At 30.0% G+C, this 16,089-nt stretch overlaps 1 protein-coding gene across 1 annotated transcript; it reads left to right on the top strand.

Annotated features, from left to right (window-relative positions):
• The first annotated feature begins 4,030 nt into the window (after window positions 1-4,030).
• On the top strand, window positions 4,031-6,596 carry LOC105788343 (calcium-binding protein CBP). Its single transcript, XM_012615200.2, has 5 exons — window positions 4,031-4,566; window positions 5,651-5,697; window positions 5,795-5,970; window positions 6,075-6,093; window positions 6,184-6,596. Exons 1-5 carry the CDS (start codon window positions 4,086-4,088, stop codon window positions 6,286-6,288), a joined length of 828 nt encoding a protein of 275 aa, XP_012470654.1. The 5' UTR covers window positions 4,031-4,085; the 3' UTR covers window positions 6,289-6,596.
• Window positions 6,597-16,089: the final 9,493 nt, after the last annotated feature.

Genomic DNA, 16,089 nt, shown 5'->3' with positions numbered 1-16,089 from the left:
AATTGCGACTCCATAAATACGCAAGGACCCGTCAAACAAATAGACCATTTGACCCTAACACGCGGATCCTTCCCTAGATCGGGTCACCGCTCGGGTTCGGCCTTTCAGAACGCTGCGGTTTTAAAGCCATTACATTGGCTCTATCCGGCGACGTTTCAAAACCGAGATTTAAAGGCTTAAACCTAAAAAGCTCCTTACTTCCAAAACCTAAAGGGGATATTAACAGTTCCTGCGCCGCTCGATGTTCGGGGGGGCAAACGAATGCCTGCCGATTCAAACCCGTTCTCCGATGACGACAGAGAGGGCCTGAATCCCGTGCCAGGTGCGTTCTCTATTTTTTATTTATTGTTTGCTCTCCTAACTAATGACTATTGAACACAAAAAGAAAAGAAAAAGAAAACTAATACTAGCAGAGAAAAAAATGAAGAAAAGAAACTCGGAATCACCTTTTAATATTTTTTCTTTGTATTCTAAATGTGCGTAAATCTTTTACAGCGTTTGAATCGGTCCTCTTATAGCCCGATTTACAGAAAAAAATAATGAGAATAAAAAATAAAAAAAGGTTGCCCTATTCTGTTCTTTTCCTATTTGCTGCTGCTTCCGTGTGTTGTTTTTTTGCAGGTATTCGGCCAGCCTGGCTATACGGAGGTGGCCGTACGGAGGCCCGCGTGGCTGAGAGGCGTGGTGATGCACGTGCAGGGGCAACTGCTGCGGCACTGGATGCTGCGTTGCTGCCCTAGGGTTTCTGATTTTCTTTGGTGTTGGATTGGGCCGAGTTAGGTCTTGGGTTAGGTATCGGACCACTGTAACTGGGCCAATCAGGCTTAGTGTTTTGGTTATAGGCATTTGGGCTAATTGGGACTTTGGATTTTGTAATCGGGTTTGGGCTTTGGTTTGTAACCTGGACTGATGTTAAGAATATTTAAAAATTTGTTTTTTATGTTGGTTTTATTTATTTTATTATTTTTTACCGGGCCGGGCAAATTGGGCCTATTACACTCACTTCTACTAATTCTTCACCAAAACAACAAAGAGCTCGTGAAATTAAATGTTTTAAGTGTAAAGGGCATGGGCACTATAGTCGTGATTGTGCCAACACAAGACTTTTGTTGATCAAAAAAGATGGTGAGTATACCTCTGATTCAGACAAAACATATTTGAATATGCCCAAATTAATTGATGATGTCGACGATGGATGTGAGTTTTATGGTGAAGAAGAGTTGGTGGAACCACTAAAAAATGTTCATTGTATAGTTGTGAGGCGCACCCTCAACATCCAATTGATGGATGATCAACTATCTCAACATTCACGTGCACGACATCAATCAAATAACAAAATAGCAACTCATTGAGATCATGAACAAACAAACATTGATATAAACCAATCTCAACATAATTGTAACATGAAATTAACAAGAAAGGTATAAGGAACTCAATTATATGTTTGGTGGGGTTCAAATTGAAGTAGCACATCCACGTTCGAAAGCTTTTTCCTCCCAATGTTTTAGCTTCCTTATGATCCAAATGTGAAAAGTACTAAAACAACTAAAGAGCAACGAGATTTCTACTAAAGAAATTAAAGTTTACAAAAGGATTTAAAGGAAATTACAAAGAAATAAAAAATACAGCTAAGAACAATACAAAAACTTTAAAGAAAAATATTGAATTCTCTAAAAGTCTTCTCTTCGAATTGAGCTCATTTTATAGCTCAAATTTTGTGAAGGTGGAAAAACCCCTTTAGCCTTCATTTAATTTCAAGAAAGCAGTGCGGGTCAATGTAATGTCTCAAAAATTCTGGTGTAGTAATGATACTTACTTGGATATAAACTATCATCTTTTGAAATAAATAATAAAAATTGAAAATACAAATATAATTCCTTGTCTTGAGAAATAGATGCACTCGGATGAGAATGAATTATAAAAAGTGATAAGAACTAAATCATGAAATAGAAAATAAAAATAAAAATAAAATAAAATAAAGAGAGAGGGAGCGAGAAGATTTTTGTTTTTTCCTAAAATCTCACAAGTGGTTCGTTAATAAGAAAGGGATAGGGATTTGGTTAAAGATTGATGAATATGATGATAGTTAGAGTACAAAATTATATTTTGGTAAAATTGGTTTTCGATATATTTGTTTATAATTTTAAATAAAATTATTTAAATTGATTGAAAATAAAAATTTAGGATTAAATTTATTCTAACACAAATAAAAATTTTGCCAACGTCATATCTTGATCATAAAGTAACACCAATTAATAGAATTAGATGGAAAAGGATAAATATGATTAATTGAACAATGATTTTGAAATTTTAATTAAAGAATATTATATTGTAAGCATGAAAAGGTTCGATCACAAATAATCTTATTTCATCTTATTAAAATAAATAAATAAATAAATAAATAAAATTATATGAGCTATAATATAGGGTTAAATAAGGCCTATAAGCCGATTTTGAAATTTATTTAGGCCTTTAGGTCGATTTTAAAATTATTTAGAGAAAATTGTCAATTTTGAGGGAAAGCACGTTTCGCTGGACAAACTTTCCATACATGTGTCAGGAAAGCTTGCGTAGTTGAATACGTTTTCCTTTTAAGTTGCAATTTTTTACTTTTTTAATATAATTAATTTCTTTGGTCAGATGATTAAATATTAGTGGTTTTGTCTTAAGTCCCAAGTTCAATTCCTCTCCCACTAATGTTTATATTTTTTATTTCATGTTGTTTTAAGCTGCTTCTTCTTCTTCTTCTTTTTAATGAATGTTTTTAACATATTAGCTTATTTAGTTAAATGGTTAAAGAATAATGATTTCATTCTTGAGACCCATGTTCAATTCCCTTTTCTAAATACATTTGTAATTTTTATTTCATACTATTTTAAGTTTTTTAATTAATAAATATATTATTTTCAATTTTTATTTTAGTTCATCTTTTAATTAATAACTCTTTTATTCATAAAATCAAATGATTATTGCAAATATGATTATTTTAGTAAATTAGTAAATATTTTTGTATGTGTATTTAAAATATTTCACATATAAACATAATGATCTTTCAAATAATTAATTGAAATATTTCACATATAAAACACTTGAAATATCATACTCATAATGTAGATGAAAAATAATTATATTTGAAATATTTAACATATAAAAATAATTATTATATTTGAAATAATTATTTCATTTTATAACTTTAGAAATCACCATACTCACAATATACGTGGAGAAAATAAATATTTGACAAAGAAATATCATATATAAAGAAAAATATATCAAAAAATTAGTTGGTGTATATATCATATATAAAGGAGTTATTAATTTCAAATATTTTAATATAATGATATATGTAAAGTATATGTTTTACTATATAATTACATATTTATTATTTTATTTTATGAATAAAAGAGTTATTAATTAAAATGATGAATTAAAATATAAAATTGAAAACAATATATTTATTAATTAAAAATTGAAACAATATGAAATAAAATTACAAATGTGTTTAGAAAAGGAATTGAAATTGGATCTTAAGGATGAAATAATTATTATTTAATCATCTAACTAAGGAAGCTAAAAAAAACTTAAAACAACATGAAATAAAAAATATAAATATGTATGGAAAAGAATCGAGAAAATAATTAAATTAAAAAATTAAAATTTACAACTTAAAGGAAAATATGTCTAATTAGATAAACTTTCTTAACACGTGTATAAAAAACTTGTCTAGCTAAACAAATTTTTCTACAAAATTAACCTATTTTTTTAAATAGTTTTAAAACGGACCTAAAGGCATAAATAAATTTCAAAATTCTCAACGAAAAAAGTTACATCCACTTGCAGTTTTCTTTTGCCAGTAATCCACTTGCAGTTCATACATACGCGGGAACAGGTAATAATTCTTTCCTTTTTAATTATAAAAACGAAAAGTCTAAACTTATCAATTAAGTCAAAGAATGGCAATCCTGCAATATTGTACAAAATTCAACCTACTTTTACAAACTATAGGTTTATAAATATCAATTATCAAACAAACTCAAGACAGAACAAATTAAAAAGCTCATTTCTGCTCGGAAATAATTCTAAACATGTCCGGTGGATACCCTCAACACCCTCCCGGCTACGGCTACGGTTCCCCACCAGCTCAGCCTTACACAGCCGCTCCATACACAGCTGGAGCACCGCCGCCACCTCAACCGTACGGTGCTCCATACGCCGCTGCACCATACGGCGCACCTTCTGCTCCCTACTCTGCCCCTCTAGGCGAGAAACCACCAAAGGACAAGCACCAGGCGCATGGCGTCGGTGGTGCTCCTCCAGTTCACAGCGGAAGCTATCCTCCCGCAGGAGGCTATGCGAGCCCGTTCGCATCTCTGTTGCCGTCGGCATTTCCACCGGGGACAGATCCTAACGTCGTTGCCTGCTTTCAAATGGCTGATCAAGATGGAAGTGGGTTTATCGATGATAAAGAGTTGCAAAGGGCGCTTTCTTCGTATAACCAAAGCTTCAGTTTGAGAACTGTTCGTTTGCTCATGTATCTCTTCACTAATACTAACACCAGAAAGATCGGTCAGTTTCCTTTTCCTTCTACTTTCATCGTAACTCTTTCGCTGCTTTTCGTCCCCAGTTGCAATTGAATTATTAGGTCAATTGATTTTGAAAAAAAAGCGAACATTGTAATACTGTAGCGTAATGACTTAAACAACCTTCTCATGTACTTGGCCAATGGGTATATGGGTCTTTTGGTTCATTTCAGGTGAGATGGGAAGATATTTTCCAAAATATCCAGTCCTTGTCCATTTCCCGCACACTGAAAAGATGACGTAACTTGTTGTCGGGGTTTTATTAATTAGTTAATTCATTTTTTGCTTCTGTTTATATTGACATTGTTGAATCGCCTTACTGACTCGTACTAGTGCTGAGTCAAATACTATCTATGAACTTTTGACACACAAATTAAAATAAAATAATCCCTTTCAAAAAAAAAAAAACTTGTCAATCATCCCTTTCAAAAAAAAAAAAACTTGTCAATCATGTTTCATATCATCACGCAGTCTTTTAACAGCAATCACTTGACTTCTCTTTGAAACCCCCCAAAAAAAACAAAAAACACTTCTCATATATATATATATATGTGTAATTTTTAATATATTATTTCGTTGGGTATAAGTGATTGATTTACTTCACATGCATTATTTTTTCAATTTGACAATGTTTGTTTGATTTCTGCGGTGGGCATGATTAGGACTGATACCTCTCGGTTCGGTTGGATTTTAAAATATAAAATTCTAGTTTTTAAAAATTGAATTGACTCGTAATGAATTTCGTTTTAAAAAATTAAAATAATCGTATAATAATTTGTAGTTATTTTAGTAATTTAAATATAATATATTTATATTGTATTATTATAATTTTATTTTCTCCTGCCCTACATTATAAAGAATTATAAATTAAATAAATATAAAATTCGGTTGGGTTTGAAGAATTAAGATCTTTTAACTTGTTAATTGAAAATAATCGAATCCGAACCGAATATTTGAGTTTGAATTGGTTTTCTTGATTTTCTTGCATAGTACAATAAATTTTATAAATGAGCATATCAGTAATTTTTATCAACATTTTAACTAGTCTTTCATAAAATTTCTGAATACAGGTCCGAAGGAGTTCACTTCAGTGTTCTATAGTCTTCAGAATTGGAGGGTAATTTCCATCAGAACTGTAGTATTTTTAAATGAAAGAACAGTATTCATCGATTGCCTTTGTGGTTTAATCAGTTAAAAAAATGGGTTTGGTGCAGGCCATCTTTGAGAGATTCGATAGGGACAGGAGTGGCAAAATAGATGCCAATGAACTGAGAGAAGCACTTCTGAGTCTCGGATTTTCAGTCTCTCCTGTTGTTTTGGATTTGCTTGTCTCAAAGTTTGATAAAACTGGAGGCAAAAACAAGGCCATTGAATATGACAACTTCATCGAGTACGACCACTATTTATCACCTTAATCGATATAGTCATATCATAAAAACTTGAACAATTTATATCTATCATAATAACTAATCTTTCTTTCTTTTTTTAATGCAGGTGCTGCCTTACAGTTAAAGTGAGCTCTCTTTTTCTACTCATCTCCTCATTTAACTTGATGGGTGGCTCAATTTCTAATCAGTGTTTGGTTCTTCGTTTCTTTGTGTAGGGACTAACTGAGAAATTCAAGGAGAAGGATACCATGTACAGTGGTAATGCGACTTTTACATACGAAGCTTTTATGCTTACCGTTCTGCCTTTCCTAATTGCATGAATTAATAGATTATGAAGGCAAAACGGTATTGTCGTTGATTATGGGTTTGCGTTTATGGAGTAAATTCCTTTAGGTATTTTAACTCTGTTTTTCTTGTTATTGAAGGTTTTTTTTTTTTAATATTATTAAAGGATTTGATTTGAATTACTTGTATTAGCACTATTTTGAAGTTAATTCTAATCGCCATGTTTATGCGGTTTTCATGCTTTGCTGTTCCATGTTCCATGGAGCCATGTTATGTGAGTTTTGGAATTTTTGCAAATTGAATAAATGCCATGTGCAAGGTCAATGCATATTGATATGTTTTACTTCTTTGCTTTTATTTAATACCATCAATCAATCAATCAATGACTTGACTATTAAGCTTTGTAATGTGATGTCAACAATTGAAAATATTTAGTTTTCAACAATCCAACCCATTATTAGCTAATAATCCTATGAATTTAAAGATAACATGATTTTAATTTTAATTTTATAATAAAATAAATTTTAATTTTAGTCAAATTTGTTTTCAAGTGTTACAAATACAAGAAAATTTTAAGTGTTATAAACTCAAAATTTAAATTTCTGAATGACTTGCTATTTTACAAAAGTTAAGTACTTCAATTTTTTTTAAATTCAAAATATTGCATTTTCTTAACAATATCTTAAGATATAAAACATTGAATGCTCATAAAGCATTGAAGTTTAAGTTTCGCTTTATGGGTGAAATGTCTGAGATAGCCTTCTAAGGCTGAGTTTGAATGAGCGATTAGGTGCAGTGCGGTGCGCTTAGATTACTTTTTATCTCACGTTACAATATCGCTACAGTATCTAATCTCACCGCCATCGCTGTTTTTACACTAATCACAGGTAAACGCACTGCCCATCAAAAACCTACCCTAAGCCCTCAAGACATTAGTCTTGTTGACTTGAGACATTTTGCTATATCCTAAGATATAAAGCTTTTTTGAAGTTAAATATTTTGCTTCATGAGGTAAAATATCTCGAGACAAAGAAGTCTTGAGACATGGTCATTATCGGGGATCGACCCGATTAAACAACAAACAAGTAAAAAATAGCGGAAGAAATTGAGAAATTGAACACAAATTTAATGTGGAAAAATCTCTCCAAAGAGGATAAAAAACTATAGACAAAGATAATTTTATTATAATGGCAAAATAACGAAGAGTACAAAAGAGGAGATAAAAAACTAAATCTCGAAACCCGAAAACAAGGAACCCTCAAAACGTAAAAACAAAATTCTCCAAAAGTGTTATGAATTTTAATATTTAATGGGTGCATTTTCTAAGGTTGTAAAAGAGCCTATTTATAGGTTAAATTCGTAGGTCAAATAATAATAAAATAATCAGAGTAATCAGAGTTCGATAGAAATAAATAAACATAGTTTAATTGGGAAATTATCTTTCAAATTTGACTGAAACATGTGGCATACTCAACAGTCATTATGTCTCGAGACATCAATCTTGTTGACATAGAGACATTTTGCTCCAATAGTTATATTTCTGTCTCAATGTATGGAGACATCCCTTCAATGCCTTAAAAAATAGATCTATATACTGCAATAAATGCACAAATCCAATACTCTCAATGGCTAGAAACCCCCTCTAGCGACTCTAAATATCTAAAAAGCAATGAACAGGTATAAATATGGATCAAGGACACTTGATGAAGATAAGAAGCAAACTTACAAAGATCAAGAACAAAAATACAATCATTTCACCTTATTATTCCTATATTCTATTGTAAACAATTGTGGGTTTAATTGTTATTCATTCTTTCAAGTGATGATTTGTATTTAAGAGAACTATTTATTTGCATATCTACCTTATGCCTATTGATTCATAATTGTATTTCTCAAATATGTGAAAGGTTACTTAAGAGTCTGTTTGTTTGGCAAGAAAATGTTTTCCGGAAAATGATTTACTTTTCGGTGTTTGGATGAATCTGTAAAATATTTTACATTGTTTGATGATTTCTTGAAAATATTTTCCGGAAAAGTTTTTTTACATAATATATATTAATAAATTTTATATTTTAAATTGTTTTTACATATATTGCAATGATTTTATTTGTAATTAAATAAATCAAATTATATATATAATAATACTCAATTATTAAGCTACAATATTAACCGTCATTAATTAAAACAACCAATATCAAATAAATTATTTGCAATTGTGTTAAAAAAAACAAAGATTGAATAATTATAAATTAGCTTGAAACCACAAGTAATACTAGAAATTAATAATATTATCCAAATGCATAATTAGTAGTACACCACATAGTAACAATATTGTCCAAGTGCATAACTAATATTACACCACATAAAAGTATCAATATCTTCAACCTTGAGAAAATTTTTGAAGCCAAATTTTTTTATGCTTCTTACTTTTAACTAAAAAAGCTTTGGCATCGGATTCATGACTCACTAGATAATCAAACACAGAACACAAGAAGTCATCATCAAATCCTTCTTCCTCCATCGACGTCACTTGTTTGTAAAGTTGTGGTGTCTTATCCGCAGTAAATTGTTCCAAAGCATTAGCAATTTTGCCAAGTTGTTCACCCACAAATTTAATTTGTTCATCAATGACACTTTCTTGAACATTTTTTCTTTTACGTTTGGATGTGTCAGATGAAGATACATTTGTTTTTACCTCTTCAGCCTCTTCATTGTCGCAGTCTACAGGCACTGAATCTTCATTACCATCATCCAAATCTATGTCAGCAAATGTTCTGGCAAAACTCCCTGTTGCCATATCTTTGCCAACAACCAAAGCCATTTCATCATAATGATCAATGCTTTTATTCAAAAAAGGTTCATACTTCTTGTGTGCCTGTTGGATATTATACACAATTAGAATAATAAGTAAAAAACAATTGAAATATACTTAACATATATATACATATATTACCATCAATGCTGCATCATATGTCGCTCTATCACATGTGATCATTTTCATGTTATCATCCCATCCAAAACCACTTTCACCTCGAATTTTGCATATAATTTGCCACTGGTTTTTTACAGTCCTTAAAGGATTTTCCACATTCTTCGCATTGCATTGGACTTGGAATCTTTCAGAAATAGCATCGACAACTCAATTAATAGAAACTGCTTTGAAAGTATTAGATGGCTTATTTCCTTTCTAGGCCTCCTCTGCTAGAATTTCAAGGAAAACATGTTCCATCGGTTTTGTCCACCTGAATTGCTTGGAGGTCCCTTCTTTGTTGCCCTTACCCATTCTACATTAAATAATTGTCATTTTCAATCATTTCAATATCCAACAAGCTTAAAACATAATAATAAATTCAATATCCAACAAGCTTAAAACATAATCAATATCTAACAAATTCAAGACATAAAATCAAAATCCAACAAACTAAAATTTCAATATCGTTATCCAACCGAGATTAACAAAAAAAAAACAATTTTAATACTAAAACACATAACATAGAAACAACAACCCTAAGCCCTAAACCTACCTAATATTTCTAGCCATATAATCAGTCCATATAGTTTGTGCAATTTCATCTCTCTTAGCGACCATTCTCTTGTTTCTTCTCTTTCTTCTCGCTACGTGAGAGTTGGTATTATCAAATCGACTCGGGCGCCTCGATAATCCTTGATTAAGTAAATCACTAGGATCAACTCCCATTATATGATTAGGAATGATACAACAAGCCAAAACTATATCTACTTGAGTTTGAAAATTCCAAAATGGTTCAAAGATCTAATACACTAAACTGCTTTCTCCAAAATCCCAAAAACACGTTCAACAAAGTGATTCGTAATGATGAATGACGAAGATTAAAGAGTTCCTTTTGCATTTTCGGGCCCTTCAAGACTAAACTCTTTTAAATGATATCGGACACCACAATATGGGGTAATATATCCATTTCGGATGCCATATCCAAGATCGACAAAGATAATATTTACCTACAATTTTACAATATATAATTAATACTAATAAATTATGAGCTTACTAGAACTATTTGCTATTTAATGATAAATATTACCTTCCAAATTCTTAATCCTCTTGGGCGTGAAAGTGCATCACTTAAAATACGAGAATCATGTGCACTACCTTCCCAACCAGCTAGAACATAGAAAATTTCAAATCAAATGTAATGACACCAATACATTTTGTGTCGTCCCCTTTTTCGACTACGAAATCTTCCTTGAATGCTAAGTGGAATGGATGCACGAATATGAGTTTCATCTAATACTCCAATACAATCTTTAAAATAAGGATAAAACCTTGGATTGTTTCTAATTTCACTAGGAGTTGACTCATCGTAATCTAATAACTAGTCTATACAATTTCAAAATAGCTCTCAATACAACCCTAAAGTAACAAAGAAACTGTCTCGGTTGATCTATAATATCTAGATCCAATCACTCGAAACCTTACATTATGACCAATTATATGTAAAAAATAACTACTTGCTCCCTAATATTGATGATTTAGATGATTGTAACAAATTATTCCTACTAAGAATATCACATAAATTAAAAAAGGCGATCGATCTCATCCTTATCACATCAATACAATGCTAGTCACCACTATATAAAATACTATTAATATAATTTTCTCTTTCATAATCTCGATTCACACGAGGGCGAGAAGCAATTTCCTTCCTAGTTTCTAATTTTTTAATCCCAAGAGCCCCAAAAGCTAAAACTGAAGCCACGACTCCGACAATTGCATTTTGATGTTGATTACGATCCATCTACACAAAAATAATGCCACACAAATATATGATCACTACAAAAAAGATGCAAGATTTTCTTAAGATCTCATAAAGTTACCATGACTAAAAGTGCATACATACATATCAAGCTAATTATAATTGCATAACAATTTTTGAGAAATTAAAGTCGCTTTGAAAGTACCACTTAAAATATATTGATTATAGTTAATACAATACTTCAATAAATGATTTGGTTAATACAATACTTATATTTGATAAACATATGAAAATGAAAGCATGACAAATGAGTTCTCTTGTAGGAAATTGTGAAAGAATTGTAACTAATTTGTTGAATCATGATAGGTTTAGGGCTTATAAATAAATTTGGGAAATTTGGAATGAAATTCATTTAGCAATCATGAGTTTGATTGGTGCAAGATTTTGTTATATATTATTAGGTTATCATTCATGTATAATTAATTAATTAATCCCTCACTATATATTTTATCAAGAATTTGAATGGGAAATTTGAATGGAATTCATTTAAAATTAATATATTATTAGGTGCAATACTTTAATATTTAACATATTATTTATAAAAATATACATTAATAGAAATTTGATTATTTATAAAAAATATACATTAATGAAATTTGATTATATATATGAGTTAGTATTTGGTACATTGGCCAAGTATTTGATTATTTAAGTATTATTTTTATTGCAAAAACATTATTAAAATTGTGATGCCTCTTTTCTAAAATATAAAAAATTAAATTATAAATTGCTATGAAGTGTGTTTTCTTTTTTTATTTCGAAATTTAACAAAAAAAATTGACAATGTTATAAATTTTATTTATTTCTATTCTTTATAATTTTTTAAATGATAAATTGATTAATTTTCATAAAAAATAAATAATGTTTAAGTGCACTCCTAATTGCTATAATATCAAATGTTCAGCATGATTTTGTTTGCTCCATTTTCAGCATGGAAGAAGCAAATGCCTCCACCTACTCAAACGAACCTTTTTGGTTTTCTATGAAAAGTGTTATTTAACTGTTTATAAAATATCAACGAAAAGAACAATCCAAGACCTTTTTAATGTGCGTAAAACATCTGATTAACAATGATATTAAACCTTAATTAATTAATTAATACATGTCATATGATATCTAAACAATAAACAAGTGTTCTATTCATGCATCAACATCGCCTTCAACATTTAAATAATTAATTAACTTAAACCAGACTTTAGCATTCAAATGTTCAATGATAATCCTTCTCAAAAAATTGAAACAAATTGAACAAAGGAAGTTTGGCAAAATCCATGTGGGGATGGCAAACTCAAATTCCAGATCTATTATAAAATCATAAATGTCAGTTTCACCCTTCAAACACAAGCCAAAGAGCTCATTCTGATGAAACAAAGGCATTAATGTTACTTAAAGACCTTCCTTTGTAGTCAAACATGCTAGATATCAAATGAACATTCATCACCCCTTTTCTCTAGCATCAAATAGTAACAGATCATTAAGTGCTAACAAATACTAACAGATCAATAAGTGCTAACCAGAGAAAGACACATATGCCAATTCATACATTAATCATACATTGCTCACTTGACTAACATTAATCATTTTTTTCATGTAATTTAGCAAATCAATCCACATGCCAATTCCATATGCTATAAATCATGCCAAAATTACCAAATTTCATGACATATGCACATATGTATTTACCTACCATCAACCAAATATAACAGCTCATCACTGCCATTTCCCAAATAATACGTAAACAAATTACAGTAAAAATGTAAATCAATAATAAACCTTACCCAAACACATCCAACAACCGTGCTTAATTCACTTGAACCGAATTATAACAACCACAAATGCATATTATACCAAATCATATATCAAGCACACCAAAACATATAACAACCACAAATGCCATGCCATTGGCGGACAGAATCAAGAAAGAAGACATTCCAAAGACGCTCAACACCAACCTCTTATGAAAATATCAACCAAGGCCACTAACAGGAGTAAGAATGCTAAGGTAGAGGCTAGGACAAGAAGAAGCTGTATAGTGGAGGTCAAGCATAAAAAGAAATTAGAACCGTTAGGAGCAATAAAAAAAAAGCACAAATCATTAATGGATTGATTTTTATTTTTGAAATTACAATATATCAATACTTAACTAAATAATTACCTCAACTCTAATTTTTCATTGGAAAGATACTCTAACTCAAACAAACAGATTTTAACTTAGAATTCTCAATACTTGTTATCAAAGGTGAAGGTGAGCATGGCTACTACAAAGGCACTGAGCATGGCTACTACAAAGGCACACATACCTTCACTGACCTTAGCCCATAATTTACTTACACTCACTAGCTAACTTATTACCCTAAATTTGAAGTCAAGCCCCTTTATTTCCTGCTTGCCAACCAGTTGCTATCAAACAAGGCAATTTGTGTTTTTGACTTAAAATACTCGACATGGATCTAAGCTACTAATCTCTATTGTATGACAGGGGAAGCTATATATTGGGAAGTAATAATATTGCAGACCCTACAAATTAGAACAAAATCTTGTGAGACTTATTACTCTATTTAGGATGAATTCAAGGCATCATCTAGAGACCTGTTTTGCCATACAACAATGCAAATCAATATACAGTTTGCAGGTAGGTACAACAAGCTTGAGAATAGCAAGATATGAAATCAACACCTTGCATTACCCAATTTTCGTGCATAAAATCCTAAAACCCTAAATTTACAAACTAATCAGTGTCAACAATGTAACTTATTACTGAACAATGCACTAACATTTTCTTATGAAATGAAACCAGACACAAGTTCGCATTTTACAGGTTGAAATTTCCTAGAAATAAAAATTGAAAATAAAACCATAAAAAATGAAATAATGTAAGGGATAAGGTTACCTGAAATTCCCAGAGATCTGACGGAAATTGGAGTGGAGATAGCAAAAAAAAAATGGTGGTCGGAAACTGAGAACGTTTGGATCAGCAATTTGGACAGATACGGAGAGGAGGGAACCGAGGAAATGAAAAACCACGGCGATAATCGATAGTGAGGAATGAAGGAATGAAGGAGGAGAGTGGGGGATTACTGGAAAATCGATAATCTCAGGGAAGTTTTCTAACGGAAATGAAGGAATGAAGGAGGAGAGTTACTGGAAAATCGATAGAGAGGAGAGCTTTGAAAATGTGTTACGGAAATTGAAAGGGTAAGACATTTTCCCTAAAAATGTAAGGCATTTTCCCGTGTTTTAGAATTCATTTTCCAAATGGAAAATGTTTTCCGACAAACAAACGCTGGAAAAGTTGGAAAACAATTTCCGGAAAATCAATTCCCACAATCAAACAGACCCTAAATTTTGGTAGAAAGCCTTAAGAAGAAGTCAACTCTATCTTGTCTAATTGAAAAGATCGAGTTGTAAAAGTTAAATATTGTCAAAAATATTTTTAAATTAGTAAATTTGAGAAATCATTAGCAATGATAAGTAAAGGTAGTGAACATAGGTAATTGGGATGGATTACTCTAAATCTTTTGTGTCATTTTTCTTAAGCTTATCATTTTAAATTTTTAAACACCAATTCACTCCTATTAGTCTAAGTTAATTATATAACACATGCAATTTGGTTTTATAAAATAAATGTTTAACATGGAAAGTTTTTTATTCAATTATTTTCTTTTAATAATTTTAGTTTTTAAAGTTAAAACGAAAGGAATGAGTAAGCATTATTAATCATGTTTTAATTTATTAATTTAAAGTAAAAAAGTTTGCATGAAAATTTTAATTTCATAATTTAGATATTTAGATATGATCTAATACTTATAATTTAAACATGTAGTGAAGTAATGTTAATTTTATTAAAACCTTAAATGTAAGGCGTAGTATGAAAAAAAGTGAAAGAGATAAACAACAAAGGAAAAGGTTGGATTATATATCATTACTAGTTTCTAGTCCCATGCAATGCATGGGTAAAATTATAGTTTTAAAATGAAAATATTTTATAGAATTGTATATAAGCTGTAAAATGGTTAAATAAATTAATTAGTTTTTTAATTTTTATGGAATTATATATTATTTTTTTACAGAATTATTTATAAGTTACTGAAAAGATATTTAATTATAAAATTTTGGCAATAAATTAAAAAGCCTAAATTAGTCAACGTAATTTGTGCAATTTAATTAGTTTTCTATGGAATTTATTTATTGCTCACATGACGCAATTTAATTAGATTTAATTTGGAAATTAATAAAATGAATCAATAAAATGTAAAATTGGGAATACTTCAAACTATCGTAAATTAATTAAAATAAGAATAAATAAATTGTTCACATTGCTTTAAACTGGGATAGTTATAAAGTTGTATTTATCTTATTTTAATTAAAAATGCGTACTCCTTGTTGATAATCTGAATATAAAATTAAATATACTATTGATATAGGAATTGGTTTTAAAATTGAAAAAATTGTGCTATGAAATTAATTTTAAAATAAAGTTAAGCATAAATGAAACTGTTAATGATTAAAAACATATTTAAGAAGAGACCAAATTAGGTAAAACTTGTAGCAGAGGAGTATGGGATAAAAAAATTGATAGATGGAATGTATCTTAATCATAGGATTTTTTAGAGGAGTCTTAAGATTTTTTTTGGTAAGTTATAAGAAGAGAGTAAAATTTTCATAGTAAATACGACTTGATTTAAAATATATTTGAGATAGTAAACACTCTAATTATTAGGTCAATATACAAATTTTAATCATAACATTATTGTAGACTTAATTTGCATCCTTAATTAAGTTTGATAACGATAATGATTACATTATATTGATATAGAATGCATTATGAAGCATATAATTATGATAAGTAGAGATGTAATATAGTCAAACGAGACAAATGAAAATATAGCAAATATAATTCATCCACATGATTTTATTGAAATTATTAAATTTTCCATCACATAGGTAATTGAAAGATGAAACCAAAATAGTCGATTTTAAGATTTATGGACTAAATCTTTTAGTTTCTACTTAAGCTACAAGTTTTTTTTTTTCAGGGCCAATATT

Source organism: Gossypium raimondii, chromosome 2 (genome assembly GCF_025698545.1).
Source record: "Gossypium raimondii isolate GPD5lz chromosome 2, ASM2569854v1, whole genome shotgun sequence".
In the NCBI taxonomy this organism is placed as follows: Eukaryota; Viridiplantae; Streptophyta; class Magnoliopsida; order Malvales; family Malvaceae; genus Gossypium; species Gossypium raimondii.
The sequence above is the reverse complement of the archived record's forward strand: the minus strand, read 5'-3'. Positions and strand labels throughout refer to the sequence as shown.